Source organism: Fomitiporia mediterranea (genome assembly GCF_000271605.1).
Source record: "Fomitiporia mediterranea MF3/22 unplaced genomic scaffold FOMMEscaffold_18, whole genome shotgun sequence".
Lineage (NCBI taxonomy): Eukaryota > Fungi > Basidiomycota > Agaricomycetes > Hymenochaetales > Hymenochaetaceae > Fomitiporia > Fomitiporia mediterranea.
This window is the reverse complement of record NW_006760403.1, coordinates 845465-862201: the sequence shown is the minus strand read 5'-3', so window position 1 is coordinate 862201 and position 16737 is coordinate 845465. Positions and strand designations below refer to the sequence as shown.

Sequence of the window (16737 nt, the reverse complement as noted above, 5' to 3'; positions counted from 1 at the left end):
GAACGATGGAGTCGTTCAATGAACTCAGGTAGCAATTGGAGCCTGTAATACTCCGAGAAATGAGACCTATCTCTGTATCTGATTGTTCCTAACTTGTCCATTGTTTCCCGAGTTGGCATTGAACTGTTAATATGTGACGATTGACGCACAAGCAAGGTATATATGGGACTGTCAGGTAGGGTGCAATACTGACATAGCGAGCGAAAAGCATCCGCGAAAAGTGACTCAAATTCTGGCTTTTTGCACATGCACGCGAGTGTTACTGATGATACGCTTTCCATTCATGTTAGAGTTGGCGAGAAACTGAGCAGTTGGTCTTATAACCGCATAGAGTTGCAAATAGGCCTGTAGAGACTATAGTCGAGTGACTAAAGTCAATGGAGGACTGACTTACAAGAAACTCTTCCTTCTGAGTGATGTGGAGAAATACTGCCAATAGGAATCTCGTTTTAGATACTAAGGAATATGGTAATCTGTATGTAAAAGAGAATACCCCATTTTTAAAAGATATTCTACCCTCATATAAATAGAGAAAGTAGCCACGCGGTACTCAAGGCATGCAGATGTTATGCTAGATTGTTATTGTGAGGTTTGTCTCCTCAATTGTTTTTGAGGAAACAGCTAGTTGTAGCCTTGAAATTTACGCTACATGCACTGATTCATCTTTTAGCGGGCTCGTTAAAAATCCTCAAAATTTGTGTTATTTGACTATTGATGACATTATCAATCCAATAAAGAACTACAGTACTTGCGACAACAGCCCCGCCTAGACCTAGATGACGCCCCAAGATTACTCTAGGGTGGGAAATCCTCTGGGGAGTTTCCTCTCGCTAACTATATGAATCCATGTGCAAGATTTGGATAGGCGTATGCCCTCTTATTGGTACGAATCATGGTCGTTGTCTCTTCCTCTAACTGTTTATTGACAGTTTAATATCAACATCTTGGAAGGCAATCATCGCTGCTTAGAACGTCGTGTTGTCCGTTTTGGGTCTCGAAGCCAGCACGGCTACGGCATGATGCTTCGGCAATTTCCGTGAGCCAGAGTTCTGGGCACAATAGACTAAACCGTTAGAATCAAACTTTACACTATTACTCCACTTCTTTCCGACTTTCATGAGCCTATACATTTCGTATTCTTATATTTATGGGTCCTCAACATAAGAATAATGTTCATATAGCCTCGCATTCCTCACCTTTCTCTTTTCACCTCTTTTCTGATACTCCGGTCATAATGCCCTCGGCACCAACGCCACCCTCCAACTGCTCGCCATCCTTTTTTCAAACAGAACTGGAGTGCGCGCTTTCCGAGCAGGCGTTTGGAATTGTTGGCTATTTTTTGAAGTCAGCAACTGCACACGACGCAACCGCGTCTGTCGAGTTGCTCGAAGGGGTGCAACTAGATATCACTCTTACCGTTCGCGGATTCCGGGCAAGTTTCAAAGACATTTCCGAAGCTTCTTTGGATTTATCTTTTATTATAGGTTACACGCTCACCAACACAGAATGTTGTTGGAGATGTCGTCGACTTTGAGACAATTGAAGTCCTCCTTCAACGCTACAGCCCATTGTATGAGGCCAAGCGAATGGAGCTCTTGTTCACAAGACTGGGACCTTAATAGGTGCGGTACGTATCAGTTGACCTCATCACCATTATTCATGAATATAACTGAGACTCAGGTTACTTAGACATACGTTTCGGCCAATATTCTCTTTCCACTACCGCGAGCGAAAGTACAAGTATCATCATATGGAGACTCCAATAGCGTAGTTTCCGGGGTTTTTTTCTACCACGACCACTTGCCATGCCATATTTTTCTTCATACTCCCGAATTATCCAAACTAGGACATTTCTTTTCCCCTTCATCGAGAAGATCAGATATTAGACCACGAAGCTCAAGTCAAATCCCGACGGGACGACGTCCCGTAACAAACTAAGCTACCGAGGGATATATCGTTCGTTGGACGAATCATGATGGTGGCGTGTTTACGACAGTCAGTGGGTAGACGATGCCAGAGTAGAAAGTCTCCATCATTCTCTCATTCCCCTATCCACTGTGGCTTCTTCAAATACTATCGATGGGAGCAAAACAATGGTTATTAGGATGCAGCGCTTTGCATTGGTCGACTCAGCCTCATGCCAGGTGAGGCTCCGATACAAAGTCAGACTACGCTATACGTATTCCATATGGAAGACACGAATACCCTTCACGAATTTCATATATAGCCCCTCATGTGCGTCCTCTTACGACCCCAGAAGAAGTCACTGAACTGTGATCATCACTGCTGAGTCTTCTCCCGGGACGTGTATTCCTAAGAAGTCCACGAATTCCCTCTGGTCAGTTTAATTTAAGTCCACGACGAAGATTATTGGACCTTGCCCTGTAGCCGCATGCATCCGAAGCACTGCGCAAGAACAACCACTGATCTCCCGATAAGAAACATGTAGTACGGAAACCGGACTACAATGCCTATGTAAGGTTTTTTCCATCTTTCACAATAATCTTCTTCAGCAGGTGAGAACGTGGATGACTCACCTGTAGACGCCTACCAAAAGCTATATCTTCGGAAACGCGCTTACCCTCTTTTCAACTCTGCACGGGTTTGGATGGAGCAAGGAAGCCAGTACGAGAAGTTTTAGGTGGTGTTGCTTAGTCTCGATCGCCGAGGCTCGGAAAGGTATCGTCACTTGGCTTCCGCGACGCAAAGCGGAAGGACGTTACGGCATACAAGTCAAGCACTCCGTGCACAACTCGATTCCCTCATTCGTGGAGACATCCGGTGAAATTGGGGAATAGAGTATCGTCTCGGGTCGGTACCGGGTTGAGCGAAGCATTCATACAGCATAAATGACTTCAGGGAAGGCAAAGAAGTTTCAGCCACAAGGCTGAAGAGGGGGATACGTTGACATTGTTTTTACACATGTTTTACTACTTTTTCTCCCCTGGTTCATGGCCATGCGATTTTCCCTGGTCGGCGGAGGGACTTGAGGCAGCTACATTTGCGGGTTTACCTCCATTTCGTAAGGAGGTGAGCGCTAACCGGAATGAAAACGGTTGTTAACTTTACAGCTCTAGGCTCCTTTCTCCGATGACCGTTCGCCCCTGTCCATGGCATTTCGCCCCATTCAAGCAGTCGGCTAGCGTAGCGGAAGTAAAATGCAAAAACTTAACTGACGGAACCGCGCGTAAACCTTCAGGTACGCAGTCGGAACTTAGCCTATGCCGCAAGTAAGTTTTAAACGCTCGTCGTGTTAATCTACTGACTCAAAGAAGAACATGAGGCAAGAAAAACTGATCACTGGGATGCTTGAGCTGGAAATTGCCGCGGAAATGCGTAGTGGATAATAGCGTAAGGCAAGCTTGGAAATTTCTCCTTTTCGTATATCGTCGATCTCTCGAAGACCGAGTATGTGCCGATCCTCCGCGGTACCAATCCTAATTCTTATTTCTTCGGCTAGCGATCCGCCGAGTGCAATTTGTCTTGTCGGTGCCCCTTTCGTCGCTCACAGCAGCAGCAGGGATCAGCATTGACGGGTGCATATTCCAACGTCAACAAACTTTCCTAACGTGGTTCTGCCAACTATTTGATTGGCTAGTTCACTTTCTGCTGTGTGTCCAGTCTTTTCTACGGCTTATCTTTCTGCACAGGGATCGTCTCAAATACCTTATGTGCGAAGCCAAGACCTTGACATGTTGCTGGATCAATCAATTTGCGACGTATAAATTATACAAAAATGGATCTTCGTGTCACTTTGGTTGTTGAGTTATCTTCCATGTGCATATCTTTTTCGGACAGAAGGAATATCTATGACCCGTTTATTACAACATTTACAAATGAACAGGTAATCTAATGAGTTCAATATTGCTTCATTACATACATTTCTTGATTACTCATGACGTACTGTTTTAGAACGAGGAACATCTTACTCTCGAGGTACGTCCAAGACCCTTGATCAGTTCAATATATCACAGAGCCCAAATGGTGAAGTTAAATCATTACCTCACTTCTATAATAGATAACTTACCAAGTTTGGCATCTTGTGCAGTAGATAGTAGATCATTCCCTTTGTTCAAATGTGGACTCTGGTGAGTATCTCAACGAGTAAACAGAGCGGCAGATAGAGGAGATTATCATCTATTTCAAATCCGACTCGGGTCCGTCTCGCACAAACCCAATTTGATTTCGAACGAAGTCAAACAGAGCAAAACATGGAATTGGGGAAATTGTTCCAGACAGACAACGCACTATACCAAACTCAACGTTTTCCCCGCCTTCCTCTACCTCCTCAACGAAGATCAACTAAGTTCAATATTCTTGTACGTATATGTGTTAGCTATCAAGATTTCATAGCCAGGACCAGACTTGTTATTTATTAGTGTGCGACATGCATCGCGGGTGCTATGGACACGAGCACCAATGATCGATACCAATGCTAACGCAATGGGGGATGATCATCAAAGTTTTCGTAATGTGTTTACAATGTGTAGATCTCAGTCAGTGATTTATGCACGATGGGGTACACGCTTGGACAAACTTCACCGAAACGTGGACGCACATGTGAGCGATTGATAGATAGGTAGAACCAGATATGGAGACGGAAACACAGAATCTTGATTACACCGTACTGCACCAACGAAACAGGACATATAATTGAGTAATGTATTTACCGTGTGTGGATCTCGTTGAGTTATGCACACATAATTGGCAGCAAATACCGACGACCTTTACAAATGAGGGGACGCACATACACATGACCAACAGGCAGATAAAATCAGATTTAGACACAGGAAAATGATTGAATTTCGATTACACCGTACTACAATACGAAATAAAACTGAAATGAAGCAGTAAAAAAGAGGATCTCTCAATCAGAACGTGGGCTGGTGGTACCACTACATGCTTTATCAATCAAATAAAAACACGGTATGCAAGTATGCAACAACGTCAGTAGGTAGGTAAGTTCAGGTAGGGTTTGGGTGGGGTGGGGTATACACACTATAAAGAATGCGGTCAAAAACAGTAGGGTGAGGATGAGAACGAGAATGCGGGGTGAGGTGAGAAGAATCTGTTAGTAGTTAATAACAGAATAAAAAAGGAGAAAGTTCAAATAGATATGACGCATAGATAGGTTCGCTGCACGCAGCGTAGCATATCATACGACCAGAAGCGCAGAATGCAAAAAAAAAAATAGTATAGACGAATAAAAAATCTCAGAATAATGAAGTTCGAACTGACAAATGTTCGGAAGAATAAAGAAACTGACGGAGAAGTTCAAACTTCAAAGGTTGGCGTAAGCCAAGCAATTATTCTCGTGGAACGAGGGGAAAGAAAGAAAGAACCGCAAGTATTTACAAGCTCAGAGGGAAAAATAAAAGGCTCGGCGAGTGAATCAGCTAATTGCTTTCTGAAAAAGCTGACGAAGAAGGCGGCGCAAAAGCAGGTCCAGTGTTGATCCGTTCGTCCGTCCGAAAGTAATAACCCCCCCAGGAATATGGCAGGTTCGTGATAAAAGCTCCGTCAAGGTGGACACGACTCCAAGGTCGCAGGAAAGAAATGCACAGCACGAGTTAGCTCTGTAGAAATAAATGTTAGCTCGGTAAATCACATAGTACTCATCGGTATAGAGGGAAAAGGACATACATTAACAGTGTTTAGAGGGCGACACCGCCATAATAGCTGCTGACACGCTTGGATGCCAGGAAAGACGGTAGTGCCTCTCCAGCTTCGCGTAGACAGTCAATAGGGATGAGACCTCTCTCTCCGGCTGTACCAGCGTTCGCAACGGAGATCTTCTCAACTTGCACCCAACCGTCATCAAAGGCTTGCAGAACACGGACGACATCTCCGCGGTGAACAGCCACCTCATCTGACAGTGTCGGAATGAATGGCCGACGAATATGTTCAACGGAGCCAATCAATCCACCCTCAGTTGCATTAGTGTTGTCTGTATGCACGGTAGTAGCATCTTCATGCGTAGCTGAAGCATCCGGGTCAGCAAATGGGTTATTTTCGGGGTGAGGAGTCACTGCTGACAACGGTGGGAGAGGGGAAACCGGACCGCGGTCAGATTGTCTAGACTGGGTCGGTGGAGAAGGGGTCCTATAGTACACTGTGCTTGGTGTCGTACTCGGCGGCGGCTTTGGGAACGCCCAACGCTCGCTCGGGCTCCACGGACGGACTGAGATAGGACTTAATTGAGGTCTATTAGGAGAATTCTCGTCTAGCTGCGGCGGTGCTAGGAGATATTGCGCATGTCCATCAGCACTTCCATCGACCTCTACTGCCTCAGTGCTAGTATTTCTCTCGCCAGTCCCGCTCGCTCCACCATGATTGTTCGAGCTGCCCGACGCGCCTAATGAAATAAGCGAGTTGCGGTCCGTGACAATCTCGGGCCGCTGACGATCGCGCGGGGGTCGAGTAGATGCAGGTATCTGTGGTGCCGTCAGGAAACTCGTGGGTGTATTCGCCGTCGCGTGAATCTCGGAAAAGGTTGCCGGAGACGGGGCTGCGAAAAACGAATCAGGTGTAAACGGGCGTAAACCTTGATCGAAGGTTGTTCCAAAGCTGCTCCGAGCGCTACGCGTTCCGGAACCCGAGCCTGCACCCCCGGATCGTGCAGATTTCTTTTCTTCCTTTTCACTCTCCTTTCCTCCTCCTGCGCCAAACATCGTGAAGCCGGGGCGGGACACCCAGTTCTGGAAACGCTTTGCACGCCTTTTCCTGTGCCATTTTCGCATGATAAGGACTCCGCAAATCAGCACGGCGAGTATGCAAGCAACAATGACACCAGCAATGGTTCCCGCAGATAAAGCATTGTGTGCTGCATTCTGTGACGAAGCGCCATTACCGTTCACGCCTCCGTTGTCACCTGATCCAGAACCAACGGAATCGGTTGACGATGGAGAGTGCGGTGTACGGCTCAAAGTCGCAGGGGCTCGTGAACCAGTAGGTAGAGTGCTGCCAGACAGAGAGTCGCTGGCATCAGACCCGCCTGCATTGACGACAGGAGCCGGATTTGCTGCAGTTCCCGATACAACATCGTCGCCTTCCACATTATTCAGGTTATGCGTTACGGAGACAGAGCCTGAAGGCGTCGCACCTGGTACCAAGGTTTGCGAACCCGGGTCGTTCTTGCTTGAATCTCCGAATCCTTGAGTTGGCGTTGGAACTTCTGCCGGGCCCGGGGCGGGATTATTGTTGGTATTACCAGTGGAGTCCGTGCTTCCTTGCGAGCCCGAGTTTGATCCAGGGTTCGATCCGTTGCCCGTGTTACCCGGATTATTGCTTGAGCTCTCTCCACCGCCAGAGCTTCCAGTTTGACCAGTCGAATCTCCGCCATTAGTCTGTCCATTTCCAGAATTAGAACTGGAAGGAGGCGAAGGCTGCGGAGAAGTAGCAGTCGGCTTTGGTTGTACATTCGAACTCTTCGATGAGGAACCAGCGGCAGCCGATGATGACGCCTTCGGCGGGGTTATCAGAGCATTGACATCTGACACTGCGGTCGTCACGACCCCAACGACGCCGCTAACTGCGTCATCTGCTACAGTTTCAACGCCATTAACGACATCACCGAGTAAACCCGGCTCTGGCTCTGGGATCGGGTTCGGGAGCCGCTTATCGAGCGCATAAGCGCCCCAAACTCTTTTGTGGACGCGTTTTTCGTGAACCATAGTCGATATGTCTCTCCTTTCTCCTGGTTTGACGCGTTGCGAGGTTGATGTGTTTGGTTTTTCAACGTTGATGGAGAAGTTGTTAAAGTTTTTAGTTGCCGACAGAAAAAATTCCTAGAGAAAAGAATGGGTTATTGAAAAGAAAGTAGTTGCGTGCATAGAGCTTGTTGCAGGCCTATATGTCCAGCGTCGTGAGGAGGAGGATGGTAGGCAAGGAAAAGGAGAGTCGGATAGGAGAGGGAGAGACGAAGGGTGTGGGTGGGCAGGAGGGTCAGCTGCGAACAAATGGCCAGGGACCGGAGGGATGAGTGAATTGATATGATATATCTCGTGAATGATTGTCGCATATCCATCTGGGGAAACTTCGTCCTAATTTTGGTCAATGGAATTTCATATTCGAAGCTAGAAAGATAGAGTTTCTCGACGTTTTTTTATTCCCCGCTTCCTCGGCCTTCGGCTACTCCCCTTCCTCTTGCCTCTCCTGGTAGCATCGCTTCTCCCGCGCGAGTTACTCGCTGCTGCCCTTTGGTCACATACCTGTAGTCAACGTACAACAAGACCTCCTTTTCCGGGTTCAAAGTAAACACTATAAAATCAAACAATGTTGCTACACAGAAAAACATGTTTTAGGTTTGTCTTGATGTCAGCGCAAAAGAAATGCTCCACGACAAACTGAATCTGCCGGTGTCAATCAATCGCGCGCCCACATGAACCTCTCATGATCGTGAGGCAACGGCTCACCATCCATCTGCATCTCATGGCATCTTTTCCCATTCAGCCACACGAAGACACAAAAGTATATAAATTCCCTGAAAGATAGGGAGAAGCGGGATAAAAACACGCGATACGGCCTCGTTTCGTGTCTAAGAAAAGCAGCCGAAAATAGTGAAGAAAGGCAAGTAAAGCAACAGAAGCAGAAAACTCGCTGCAAAGGCGAAGAGCAGAATTTGATTGAAGAGCATGTCAGCCGCATATACTACTCCCATACCAGCACGATCCTCGCTCGGCGGAAGTCCCACTGTGCAGCGGTACACTGCGATGTAGCAGTCGCAGTCCTCTATCCATCTTGCCTCCCGCTTGTCGGTGTTCTCTTTCCACGTTCATCTTCCTCTTCCCGCGCATCCACCCAGCTCACAGGCCTCGACCACGAGAACTGAGTAACGCCGAGTCGAGAAGACAAACAAAAGAGTTAAGCTGTTCTCCCCGTCAGCCCAGGGTGGGAGTGGCCGCGACGGCCGGCCCTGACCTGACAAGGGCGGAGGCATAATCAAGTAAACCTTGTGCACCTGAACCTTGAGAGACAAACTTGCGAGCTAACAGCGCAGAGGTATTCTTCAATAGATCTCGTTCAGCAGACGGGAAGATACCATCGGCGGCACGGTCGGCCACCCACGGAAAATAGCGTAACATCCACATTTGTACGCGTCGAAACGTATCGAAAGCATTTTGTACATCCTATTAAGTAGTCGTGAGTTCTCGTATGTGCAAGCAAGCGAATAAGTAAACGGCAAGTAATAAGACAGTATAGGCACGAAGATCAAGTGTCAAGCGAATGAATAACGGTAAACGAAGGCAAAGTGGATAAGTAAACATTGTTGATCTTTTCGGGAGAAGAACGTGACACCAAGAGCAAAGAGTCGAAAATAAGTACGTAGAGGCATCAGTTTTACTCTCAAACGCCGCGGGAGAAGGGAGAATATCGAAGACGAAGTTTTATCGCAGATCAAGGCAAACGTTAGCAAAAAAGAGCGGCACACCACAACAATGGAAAATCGAAGCGGCAATAAGGAAGAAAATACAGGAAACAGGTCTTGAGGCCAGCCCCTGTTAAAGATCTCAATTCCGATACAAAATCACGCATGAGCCATCGCGCCTTCTGGACTGTACGAAGAACGCGAAGGTGTATGAGAATGCCTGTGCGAACGGCCATGCGCTTGAGCATGTGAATTAAGTGGCGCATTCGGTGGCGCATATGCATGCATGATACTCGCTAGCGTTGGCGGAACGGTTGGACTTGAAACTTGTGATTGCGACCTTGATGGTTGCGAGTCTGAAGGAGGTCGATGCTGTGATTGTGAGTGCGATACCGAGGCCTGTGAAAGTGACGATGGTGGCTGCGAAGATGCTGCAGACAGGGGTGGAGAATGGTCATATGCAGCTTGCCGCTGTCTAGACGGTGCACGCCGAGTAGATGCCTGTGAAGTTGCGTCAGAAGACGCACTCCTTCCACGATGTCGGCGCCGATGTCTGTGGTCACGCTCATACTCATGATCGCGGCTGCGTTCCCGTCCACGCTCTTGTTCAAGATGGTCATATGCCGCATACTCGTCCGCAGCACGAGGTGGTGCGGGTGAAGGCATGACGGATAGTCCTAAAGCCGGGGCCGTATCACCTCCCGAAGGCACGGGCATTCCACGCTCACGTTCCCTGCCGTAATATGAGTTGGCAGCCGCCATTGAGTTTTCATATTCTTCTGGAAGAGCAGGAATCACAGCAGCATGCCGTCCGCCCAACGGACTATAATCATATCGTAAGTAGAGTTATGTGAACGGAGCTTCAATTACACTTACCCTCCCTCTACGAAGTTTTGCCAAACGTAATTTTTCAACCGGTCGGCTCCAGGAAGCTCCTGAATGAGGTGTTTAATTGTGTTCTGCCCAAGTCCAAAGTAGTCTGGGCCGGATACGCTGTTCGAATGTTGGCGCTTGCGAATAAGGTTCGCGGCACGCACGATGCCGGACCACGCACCAGTCGCGGTGCCAGCTATGATAGGTTTGTCGGGCATGTCTGCAGCGATAATCTGGAACTTGGGCCCGTCCCCGCCATCGAGGATTTTACAGTGATAGACAACCTCAGCGTGCGGGTCTTGTGTAGACAGGTATCGCCTATTTGGGATTAAAGTACGACAAAAATGATCGGCGATGATCAGCTATCAAAGATATGCATGCAGAGGCTGCGCATACACTCACCTTGTCACTTCATACCCAACTGGGAAGATATATCGTTCTGTGTGAAAGTGCTCGCGCATGCAGACCTCACCGAGCTGCACGACAGTCATAATACCTACGTTGAGCGGGAGGAGCGGGCGTCCCGTGACGCGATCGCGTGGCACCGTCGGGATGCTGTGACTCTTCGATGTCACTGTATGCGCCTTGAGACGCTTCGGCTTCGTAAGACGCTGCAGCTCTGAAGGGCGCGGCGCTGTAACGCTGATGCTTGACGGCACAGTTGTTGGAGCGGGCGGGATAGACAAGGGCGGAGCAGGTGGTGGACCCATTGATTGCCGCACTGCCGATTGCAGGTGCGGAGGTGAGACTGCTGTGATGATGCCGGCGGATTCGGGCGTAATATGCGGCGGTGATTGAGATGATACTATGCTAGGGTCCCTCGTGTCCGCTCCGGCGAAGCGCGTGCGCTGGTGATAGTGCGGGCCCGGCGAAATCGGTGATTCCGAGTGTGAACGAACGTCTTCACGAGCATGATACTCTTGCTGAGAGACTGGTTGAACGACGGGCGCTAACGGTGGATGCATTGAAGAACCAGATGGCCGAGGTGATCGATTCTCGTCGCGCATATACATCACTTCGTCACGATCCGCATCGAACGGGGCCGTTCCGGATGTGGTCCGCGACTGCGACTCTATACGTTGTTTCTGTTCCGCATCTAAAAAAGTGTGATTGCAAGTTCCGACGGCGCAAGTTGACCCAAGGCGCGAATAAATGCGATTTCGAGAGCGATAGACATTTATCGTGAGTACACGGAGATCAACCAGTAAACCAAAGTGTAACAAAAAAGGAAGAATGGGAGAAGAGTAAGGGGATACTTGAAAGAAATGATGGAGGAAGCTATTTACCAGGCACGTTCCCAGCCACAACGCTTCCGTTACCGTTCCCGCTCCTCGTCGACATGGGCTGTGGTGTAGCACTCGAAGTCGGACCTGCGCCTCGAGACCTTTTTTGCTTCTTCATCTCCCGAGCCTCCTCCTCCTGGCGGCGCTCTTGCTCCTCCGCTTCGCGCTTCCGCGCTGCAGGCCCGACGTGTCGAGAGAGTAAGACCGGGTCTGTATTGGGATCTTCGCTTTCGACTTCTACCATCGCTTGCTGGAGGTTCGCAACGAATGCAGCCTGCTGACGTTGCGTGACGAGCGAACGGGGAAACGCGCCCGTCGCAAGCGCTGGCGCCTCCTTATGTGCAGCAACGAAAGCTGGATCCAGCTGACCAAGATGTCGTTCGAAGACCTTGTTGCGTTCCTCCAACTCGATAATTCTGTCAAGTAGTATGCTATATAAAGTGGCGAGTCAGTATTTGTATTTCCATATATATTATTATGTTATGTATGTCTATCAATAAATATGCAGTTGTAGACCCACTCTCGTTCATTTCGTAGTTTTGTATTCCGTTCCATCGACTTCCGCAGTTCCACTTGCGTCTCTTTCAGTCTCTAATTAAGGCACGATACATTAAAAATTAGTAAATATAGGCTATTTTTAATGACAGAAAAGGAGCAAAGTCTGAAAAGACGCACATCATCGATCTGAAAGTAACGTCTTTTGAGGTTGCTGTACTTGTCTGAGAGCTGTGCTGGGGTGGGTGCAGAGCGTTCTCCTCCATTGACAGACGGCATGGGGGAAGGCTGCCACGCCGCGCTAGGTGGAGGCATTGAATAGTCTCTGTCCTGAGAGGGACGGACGGATTGTCTGTGACTTTGGGAGTGGCTCATGGGGGGAGGACGAGAGAAGGGGAGAGAGAAATGAGGCGGAAGAAGGAGGGGATAAGAGGACTGGAGGCGAGTCAATGACCGGGGTTCTCTCGCTTCGGGGCGAAGAGACTGTGACCTGCCGAGTGCATCCGATTTGGTATGTCCATTATCATCCCTCTGATGCCGTTAGTTCTTTTTTCATGCGTCTCATGTTCCATTCACATTTTGACTCTCGCTTTCTTTTACACCTTTTCTCTGTTGTTTCCCTGTTTCCTGCCTGTCTATATACTTCTCTGCCTTGTCCTCGGAGGAACAGAGGCCACCGGACATGGACAGAGCGATAGCATTGCCAGGGGGAGTTGCTGGAAACGGAGAGCGAGTAAAATGATGAGCCAATCAGACGAGAGAATGGTGGGTGTTGATTGCAGGTTGAACTCAATAGCCCCAACAGAAGCTTCCATCCTTCCAAACACGTCACACCTCACTCACAATTATATTCCCGCTTCCTCCCGCTACTTCCCTTCACGCCTGTCGCCATCTGACCCCCGTCCGCCCATTTCCCATGCAAAACTTAGCTATCTCTGCATTTTCCCTTGCCTTGTCCGTCCGAAACTGCGATAGCACCACAGCCCCGGACTTGAAACGTACCACGTAACTTTCCCACCCGTCATTGTGGCTAAAGGTCCCGGCGCGGTGATATTCCAATTAATATGCTTCTTGCGTCGGATGCTCCCCCGTGTCTTGCGCAACGGACACTGCAGAGCAACGCAACATCCCTATAAGTCAATAGAAGCAGCAGATTGAAGTGCCTGTGCAACGCCATGATCCTTCCGTCGTCTTCCGTCCCCTCATAGACTGTCAGCCGCCACACCCATGCGGCCGTAAAGCGTCTCTTCTGCCCTGGTCTGGCGAGAAACAGGCTATATGGACGATGATGCGCTGGCCGAATCCGTTTCTTCCTTGGAAACACGTCCGATAGACCGGATGTATTCCATTGCGAGAGTTATGCCTCTTGGGGATGACAGAAGCACCACATGTGCATCGTCGCAATTAGACACGCTCAGAGAAGAGATTAGAAGCAACACCAAGACTCAATTTTATACACCACGGTTCATTGATGACGCTTTCCCCTCGTTAAGAGTCAAAGTCAATCAACACCTGACACGCACATCCCGCTCATATCCACACTCTAGCAGGATCGATGCTAGCGCTGTCATCATCATTATGATTTTAATGTGCGAGCCTTAGCCCACAACGCCATCGCCTTCATCCCTGAGGCACCATATTATTGCCTAGCCTTGGTCTCGCTTCACGATCATTTAATCCCACGCTTCCATTATTGTGGAACTGTCAGGAACTCACAATAATAATAATCAAGATCAGCAATGTCGGACCCACAATCCGTCGGCGTTGATCCCGACCTCGGCACCGCCCCGAAGAGACATAATGATGTTTACACGGCGATAAGCACCGACACACTCGCATCGAGCATGCAAGGACGCGTGGTCCTCGTTACGGGCGCAGGTCGTGGGATTGGTCGAGCCATTGCATTCTCTTTTGCGCGTGCCGGGGCAACCGGCCTTGCGCTTCTTTCGCGTACCGCTAGCGAGTTACATTCTCTCGCCGCGGAAATATCGTCGTCGCACCCCGAGACGAAAACACTTGTATGCGTTGCGGATGTTACGGATCGTACCACTCTCACGGCGGTCATAGAGAATATTGAGAAAGAGTTGGGTGTGGTGAGCGTATTAGTTGCCAATGCTGCCGTCTTCGCCTCTCGACCCTTTGCATACACGCCAGGTGAGGAATGGTGGAAGACGATGGAAGTCAATTATAAGGGTCCAATGATCCTCACTGAGCTGGTCTTGCCTGGAATGCGTGCACAGAATGAGGGATCAATCATATTCATTTCTAGCAGAGGGGGGTGTTTGAACTTGGGTAGGTGTTTGTTCTGAAGGGCCCCTTCGTGTTCTTACTTTTTTCTTTATGTGACTATCTGTGTGTAGTTGGTAGCCTGGCATACAGTGCATCAAAGTGAGTATCCAAATGTATTAGATACACGTTTAAAGCGAACCTGCCTCACCATAGATCAGCCCTGATTCGCGCTTGTGCCTGTCTTCAAGGCGAACTTGATATAGAGGCGGGCGATCGCTCTGGTATCCACATGTATTCATTACATCCAGGTATGCACTCGAATCCTGTCAGAAAGATTGCAGCTTTTCACATGTTGGAAAATGATTGTTGCAGGCCATGTTAGGACTCAGATAGTGATGAACGGGGTACATCCTGATATTGATAAAATGAAGAAAGGCGTGAGTAGATAGAAGTTATCTTGATCGATGCATCCCTGACGAGTCGATCGAGTAACCAGATGACTGAAGCCTTTCGGAAGGTGCTTGACAGTCACCATTATGATGACAGGTAACATATGATACTGTTCTCACCAGCTAACGCAGCGCAAATTGACTTGAACTTTTTCTTATATCAAAGTTCAGAGCTCTGTGGCCAAACATGTGTTTACCTTGTGACAGGACGTGCCTCTGCGTTACGTGGGCGGTTTATTGATGCCACAGATGACATTGAGGACCTTGTTCGCCAGTCAGACATTATCCAGCGCCTAAACTTGTACGACCTCGAAGCAAGGATGCTTGGAGGTGGGGTTGTCAATGACAAGGAATGGCAGGAACAGCACGTCGATTGACATGATATATAATTATAATGAAAATAAATTTGTTTGTTTAGAAGTCGTGTCCATGTTCTTTGTTTGGACAGGACTCAGATGGTGCATGATGAAGGCTGGCTGCATTTATTTTGACCTCGAAGAGAACTTCGAAGTCATGTATGTATCAATCCAAGGCCATCCCCAATAATAGCATTTACTCCTCCGGAACGTTTGCTACATACAAATCTGGACCTAGATCAGCTCTTCTTCGCACCTATTCCTGCCCCCATCTCGAAATAGGTATAGGGCCGACGAGCCAGCTGGGTATCTGTACGTGATATACCCTAACCCGAACACTCATATTCCCTTTTCTAGGTCAATAAGTTGCAAGTTCTGGATGACAACCATTGCTACGAACGTAAACTGTATAATCCAATTGGTTTCTAAGCAAAGGATACTCGCAGGTAATCTTATCAAAGATGATGTATGGAGGGAGCATCTCGTGGGCTACATCGCACAATTCGAGTGTAGGTGTGGAAAGAATGAGATGTGGAAATAAATTTTATTGATAATTTGATATTTGATGCTGTAAGTGTAACGCGGGCGCGTCGATCATGCGGGGTGATTTACCATATGACGACAAGGGAATGGCATGATGTCATGCGTCACGCTCCTACTATATGAATCACGTTCCGTCGTAGCCAAGTGCTCTACTCACAACCAAGTCGTCATGAACAGTTCTCTCGTCGTACGCAACATCGCTCGTCGTTCGGGCACTGCAACTGCTATCGCCGCAAGGCCACGGGCGCTCCGTGCTGCTCCCGTACGCAGATATGCAAGTGACCCCTCGAAGAACCCTGCGCCACCTCCAACCGGTCCCCCGCCACTCGCCGAGGCAGAAGGAAAAGGTTCCAGCACTCCGTTGATACTTGGTGCACTCGTCGCTGCTGGTGGATTCGGTTACTATTATTACACGACCAAGCAAGAGGAAGAAAGTAAGGATGTAAACTTGAAAGCGCGGGAATTAGAACATGCGGCGCGCGTGCAAGCAAAGAATAAACTCGAGGAGGGACGTGAGAGGGTTGATCAGGCAAAGGTGCATTTGATCCGCTATGATATTAGTTATAACTAGACCTAACGTACTTCACTCATCAGGCCGACGGTCGTGCAAAGGTTGACTCGGCACAATCGAGCATACAGTCAACATATGACAGCGCAGCGGATAGGGCGAACACTACCGCCGCCGACGCACAGGCACGGCTCGCATCCTATAAAGACTCAGCTGCATCATCTCTTCAGCAGTCGAAGGAGGCGACGGAGAAGGGAGTACAAGATGCAAGAGCGTACGCAGATAAAAAAGCTAACGAGGCAAAGAGCTCGTGGTGGAGTTGGTTTGGTTGGGGTAAATCAAAGGGTGAGGACGCGAAGTCTGCGGCTGCTTCTGAAGCTGCAAAGGCTGCGCGAGAGGTGAAGGAAGCCGCATCTGATGCAGAGAAGAAAGCACAGAAGAGGTCGTAGGCTCTGGATTTAAAAGACATGCTGCCAAAGAATATAAGAGACTTGCTGCACATCTCATGTACTGATTGATTCTATCATGCATGTAATTGTAGTGTAGTTTTCTTTTTTTCCCGATTACCTGCCTTTGGAAAAATACGACTCTCATTATCAAATTGTGTATTTATGATTGCGGGTCAGCTTCGGGA

The 16737-nt window shown here is 48.6% G+C and overlaps 8 protein-coding genes across 8 annotated transcripts; 4 read left to right on the top strand and 4 right to left on the bottom strand.

Moving 5' to 3' along the window:
- Window positions 1–1234: 1234 nt before the first annotated feature.
- FOMMEDRAFT_137409 (uncharacterized protein) lies at window positions 1235–1619 on the top strand (the record flags this gene model as incomplete). The annotated part of the gene is made up of 2 exons (XM_007271822.1): window positions 1235–1432; window positions 1485–1619. The coding sequence occupies 2 exons, from the start codon at window positions 1235–1237 to the stop codon at window positions 1617–1619; spliced, it is 333 nt and encodes a 110-aa protein (XP_007271884.1).
- Window positions 1620–5675: 4056 nt separating this feature from the next.
- On the bottom strand, window positions 5676–6188 carry FOMMEDRAFT_71096 (uncharacterized protein; the record flags this gene model as incomplete). Its single annotated transcript, XM_007271569.1, has 1 exon — window positions 5676–6188. A coding segment is annotated over one exon (513 nt), but the record flags the coding sequence as incomplete, so codon positions are not given.
- A 1664-nt stretch (window positions 6189–7852) lies between these two features.
- On the top strand, window positions 7853–8830 carry FOMMEDRAFT_162436 (uncharacterized protein; the record flags this gene model as incomplete). The annotated part of the gene is made up of 2 exons (XM_007271821.1): window positions 7853–7943; window positions 8490–8830. 2 exons carry the CDS (start codon window positions 7853–7855, stop codon window positions 8828–8830), a joined length of 432 nt encoding a protein of 143 aa, XP_007271883.1.
- A 49-nt stretch (window positions 8831–8879) lies between these two features.
- On the bottom strand, window positions 8880–9266 carry FOMMEDRAFT_162435 (uncharacterized protein; the record flags this gene model as incomplete). Its single annotated transcript, XM_007271820.1, has 2 exons — window positions 8880–9128; window positions 9180–9266. The coding sequence occupies 2 exons, from the start codon at window positions 9264–9266 to the stop codon at window positions 8880–8882; spliced, it is 336 nt and encodes a 111-aa protein (XP_007271882.1).
- Window positions 9267–10138: 872 nt separating this feature from the next.
- On the bottom strand, window positions 10139–10950 carry FOMMEDRAFT_97779 (uncharacterized protein; the record flags this gene model as incomplete). The annotated part of the gene is made up of 3 exons (XM_007271609.1): window positions 10139–10190; window positions 10244–10558; window positions 10643–10950. Coding segments are annotated over 3 exons (675 nt in total), but the record flags the coding sequence as incomplete, so codon positions are not given.
- A 444-nt stretch (window positions 10951–11394) lies between these two features.
- Window positions 11395–12381, bottom strand: FOMMEDRAFT_24093 (uncharacterized protein). The gene is made up of 3 exons (XM_007271541.1): window positions 12199–12381; window positions 12044–12114; window positions 11395–11954 (listed from the first exon to the last, which is right to left on the bottom strand). The coding sequence occupies exons 1-3, from the start codon at window positions 12331–12333 to the stop codon at window positions 11519–11521; spliced, it is 642 nt and encodes a 213-aa protein (XP_007271603.1). The 5' UTR covers window positions 12334–12381; the 3' UTR covers window positions 11395–11518.
- Window positions 12382–13721: 1340 nt separating this feature from the next.
- FOMMEDRAFT_130039 (NAD-binding protein) lies at window positions 13722–15246 on the top strand. Its single transcript, XM_007271819.1, has 6 exons — window positions 13722–14310; window positions 14379–14406; window positions 14461–14555; window positions 14620–14684; window positions 14744–14793; window positions 14863–15246. Exons 1-6 carry the CDS (start codon window positions 13758–13760, stop codon window positions 15071–15073), a joined length of 1002 nt encoding a protein of 333 aa, XP_007271881.1. The 5' UTR covers window positions 13722–13757; the 3' UTR covers window positions 15074–15246.
- Window positions 15247–15740: 494 nt separating this feature from the next.
- FOMMEDRAFT_24091 (uncharacterized protein) lies at window positions 15741–16688 on the top strand. The gene is made up of 2 exons (XM_007271540.1): window positions 15741–16130; window positions 16190–16688. Exons 1-2 carry the CDS (start codon window positions 15765–15767, stop codon window positions 16550–16552), a joined length of 729 nt encoding a protein of 242 aa, XP_007271602.1. The 5' UTR covers window positions 15741–15764; the 3' UTR covers window positions 16553–16688.
- Window positions 16689–16737: the final 49 nt, after the last annotated feature.

Excerpts from the sequence above, each read along its gene's own strand:
- FOMMEDRAFT_24093 (XM_007271541.1), bottom strand. The coding sequence starts at position 12,333 with ATGCCTCCACCTAGCGCGGCGTGGCAGCCTTCCCCCATGCCGTCTGTC. Across the intron at positions 12,115-12,198 it reads GTTACTTTCAGATCGATGAT|AGACTGAAAGAGACGCAAGT; the intron begins GTGCGTCTTTTC and ends TGCCTTAATTAG. Across the intron at positions 11,955-12,043 it reads AAACTACGAAATGAACGAGA|CATACTACTTGACAGAATTA; the intron begins GTGGGTCTACAA and ends CACTTTATATAG.
- FOMMEDRAFT_130039 (XM_007271819.1), top strand. The coding sequence starts at position 13,758 with ATGTCGGACCCACAATCCGTCGGCGTTGATCCCGACCTCGGCACCGCC. Across the intron at positions 14,311-14,378 it reads AGGGGGGTGTTTGAACTTGG|TTGGTAGCCTGGCATACAGT; the intron begins GTAGGTGTTTGT and ends ATCTGTGTGTAG. Across the intron at positions 14,794-14,862 it reads AGTCACCATTATGATGACAG|TTCAGAGCTCTGTGGCCAAA; the intron begins GTAACATATGAT and ends CTTATATCAAAG.
- FOMMEDRAFT_24091 (XM_007271540.1), top strand. The coding sequence starts at position 15,765 with ATGAACAGTTCTCTCGTCGTACGCAACATCGCTCGTCGTTCGGGCACT. Across the intron at positions 16,131-16,189 it reads AGAGGGTTGATCAGGCAAAG|GCCGACGGTCGTGCAAAGGT; the intron begins GTGCATTTGATC and ends TTCACTCATCAG.